This window comes from Aphanomyces astaci (genome assembly GCF_000520075.1).
Source record: "Aphanomyces astaci strain APO3 unplaced genomic scaffold supercont1.133, whole genome shotgun sequence".
In the NCBI taxonomy this organism is placed as follows: domain Eukaryota; phylum Oomycota; class Saprolegniomycetes; order Saprolegniales; family Verrucalvaceae; genus Aphanomyces; species Aphanomyces astaci.
Window position 1 is genome coordinate 23,396 of NW_009798396.1, and position 3,448 is coordinate 26,843.

At 45.5% G+C, this 3,448-nt stretch overlaps 1 protein-coding gene across 1 annotated transcript; it reads right to left on the reverse strand.

Annotated features, from left to right (window-relative positions):
- Positions 1 to 2,435: 2,435 nt before the first annotated feature.
- Positions 2,436 to 3,365, reverse strand: H257_18051 (hypothetical protein; the record flags this gene model as incomplete). Its single annotated transcript, XM_009847060.1, has 3 exons — positions 2,436 to 2,983; positions 3,034 to 3,256; positions 3,333 to 3,365. 3 exons carry the CDS (start codon positions 3,363 to 3,365, stop codon positions 2,550 to 2,552), a joined length of 690 nt encoding a protein of 229 aa, XP_009845362.1. The 3' UTR covers positions 2,436 to 2,549.
- Positions 3,366 to 3,448: the final 83 nt, after the last annotated feature.

A 3,448-nucleotide genomic window follows, 5' to 3' on the forward strand; every position in this document is an offset into this window, starting at 1 on the left:
ACACAGGATTTGCTTTATCAATCGATATACTTTTCATCCATATATTGTCCATTTCACGCAAATTTGAACAGTATCAGTCCAAAAGTGAAACCGTTTTTGAATAACTAGGCAATATATCTTGTATTCACTATAGTACAGAGAGTTCAAGCTGGAACGGACGGGTTTTAGAAAACGCATTGATTGGCTGAATCACGGGGTAGAATGGATTTTGATTGGCTAGTTCATTCTCAAATCGATTTGCCAAGTCTATTCGATTCTACTGGCGATTCCAATTACGAACCGACTGGACAATACCGTATACGCCCCGCTTTTGCGCCTGGGATTGGGCATGCCCACTTTTTAAGGCGTACATTCTATATAGTATTCCAAGCATCATCACCGCGCTCCGAATCAGCATCGGAAAGTCTAACCTTTCGGGTTCGTACGTTGTTTACCGGTACGTGAGTGATTGTGTGGAGATTTCGCAAATAATTCTAGAGGGTGAGGGAAATGGTCATATTAGAACGAACTCGATGAAGCTGCTGACTATTGTCGCAATGTTAAACGATCGGATTAGTTCTTACTTCACCTGGTTGACAGAAATCTTCCTCGTCACATCTTCGCTGGTGATTTGGTCGTCAAGCCCACTATTCTTCGAAACAAGAAAACCGTTTCATTATTTTTAACATGGCGTGAATACTATGTTAACAGTAAAAAACAACACATCAAAACGATGCTAAGTGATACTAGTATTATATTTGGAATCCAACATAGCTAACAAAGTTGGTCAACTTGGATGTTATATTTGAGGAAGCTACTTTCAAAGGCACACAACATGGGCCAAAGTAATCTGATCAGCCCGAGACTCATTTCGCGTGTTCACAAGCGTTATTTCTACATAATGACATATCATAGAGGTCGTGTCGCTTCTCTACGAGCTATATTCATCGAGTTAATTACTTGCAAAGTACGTTATATTTAGGTTTTTGGCTACATTGAGGATTCATCACTCATGCTACAATGTTGCAATCGCCAGTTTTCTAGCTTTCTGTAAACCCGGAGCGATCGCCGTCAAGAAGCATCGACTTCGTGCACGACGTGATGCAACATTTCGGTCAGAATACTTGATTAAGTCAAAATAGCACATTGTATATCGTTTTATCTGACAGTCATTTGCCTAAAAAGAGGAGTCATAGATAGTGGAGCCAATGAAAAGGAGCAAAAACCAATGTAGACCAATGATATAGATCCATTGTCCAGGATGTGTGTGCAACTTTTTGACACTTATCCGGATTCAAAAACCTAGATTATCATAATCTGGATTCTGGACACAGAATCCACCGGAAGACGGCCTAAAGGTTTTTGTCTTTGATGGTTTTGGATCAAACTTTAAATTCCATGACAAACTAAAAAACACATTGGGGTGCGTCTATAATTTCGTTCTGGACTGGGAGATGCGGGAACTGGACGAAAACTCATCATAGCACGAAGTTATGTAAGGCCAAAATTGAGGCATTTCTGGACGGCGAAAGCAAAATTTGGATTTCTTCTTCGGAGCCACCCAACTTGTTGGAGAGGGACTTTGGCTGTACTGACACGCTTTCTATCGCTCATTGCAAGTGCAGTGCTTGCATACCAGTATTCAGAAAATTCGCGCCGTTTCACATTGAAATCTGAGCAGTTCCGGATACTTCATTACATTTGCGGATGATACATTTTTATTGCGTACAGTATGAGCATCATGTCGACATGCAGGACAGTAACGTTATGCCGAAAATGGACGAACTTCGATGTCGCTTTTCTGGAGCTGTGTAATACTTAGCGCAATCGTACTAATACTACCAGATAGCCCATTACTAACTCAGCCTATGCAGCATGATCTACGCATGCACAGCTCTCTCTGGCATAAGGCATATTACCCGCATATACACGCTTGTTCTTGAAATACGACGAATTTGATACGTTTGAAGTTGTCTTTCTCTACAGTTGTTGATTCAGGCGACGTGCAATAAGGTGTTGTTGATAGAATTGGTTGTTGTTATGAAGAATGCAGAGTTTCGTGACCCGTTGTGCAGTACGCATTGAGAAATCACTGACCTGGTCGTCGCGTCTTTCCCGCATATGTACACGCCGTTGGACTCCGTGGAAGTGGCAGCTTCAGTTTCTGGTTGACTCGCACGTGACTACTTGAATAAAGATGCATGTATCCCCTCGACAATGGCACACCTTTAATTCTATACTCATCTCCCTGTACAACAATCCAGGTAGTCGTAAGAAATGTTTGCAAGGTGAAATTTGCAATCCAGTTGCTCCACGGTGTACAGCAAGCACCGTGGCGCATACAAACGAGTAGCATCAGAAGTCTGTTAAAAGGATGTGTTCATGGGGGGCTAGTCTTACTCAGACTGGAAAACATGGACGTGGCAACCGTGAACAAACTACTTAAAAAAAAACTTGTTCGTACTCGCCGACGTGTCTGCAGTGTGGACAAGGAAGTACTGTACGTACAATATGAATGGAGTGCGTATCGATCAAATAGGCGAATACTACACTACTGCTGTGGAGATGCTCTAAGTGGCTAATTTGGCCCGGCTTTGGTTGGCTTTCGACTGGATGTGCTTTGTCGTTTGAAGCGCCATCTTTTGCTCTTGGGCAGTTTGGGTTTTCGTGGGAGTTTGGGCTTTCTGCGTAGAAAAGTTCGAAGGAGCCGAGGCCTTGGGAGACCAGGGCCAAGTGCTTGTGTTGCGGGGTTTCCAGTCCTTGCCGGCATCATCAATCAAGATGTTGAGGATTTGCTGTTGCTCGGCTTGTTGAACTGGCGTCAACGACGCGCGCTTGACCACCAGGGCAGGAGCGGGCTTCGCAGCCACGGCAGGGGCCGCGCCAGACTTTTGAGCGTTCTGCACTACAGCCGCTTTCTGAGCACCCGTCTTTTGTGGCACGGGGGCCTTTCGCGCTTGCTTGCCTCCCTTCGCAGCATGCTTGTGAACGGGTTGTTTGGGGGCTACACACGAACTATCAGTTCTAGGTGAAACCAATGGACTATCGTCGGACTTTTGTCGCGAGGTTTCCAGTCCTTGCCAGCATCGTCGAGGAGGATGTTGAGGATTTGCGTCTGTTCGAGCTGTTGAACTGGGGTCAGCGAGGCTCGTTTCACGAGTGCTGGAGCACTGGCAGGTTTGGTGGCAACGGAAGGCTGTACAGCCTTTTGGGTCGGGCCTTTGGATGTAGTCTTCTGGACGGGAGTAGTCTTGTGGCCCTGCTTCCCTCCTTGTTGCTTCGCAGCATTCACTGGTTGTTTGCGGGCTACAACAAGACCCAATTAGAATTTCCACATTTCACGTGCGTCGTACTTTTGTCGCGGGGTTTCCAGTCCTTGCCAGCATCGTCAAGTAGGATGTTGAGGATTTGTTGCTGCTCCACTTGCTGCGAGGGTGTCAACGACGCTCGCTTGGCTAGAGGCACCTTG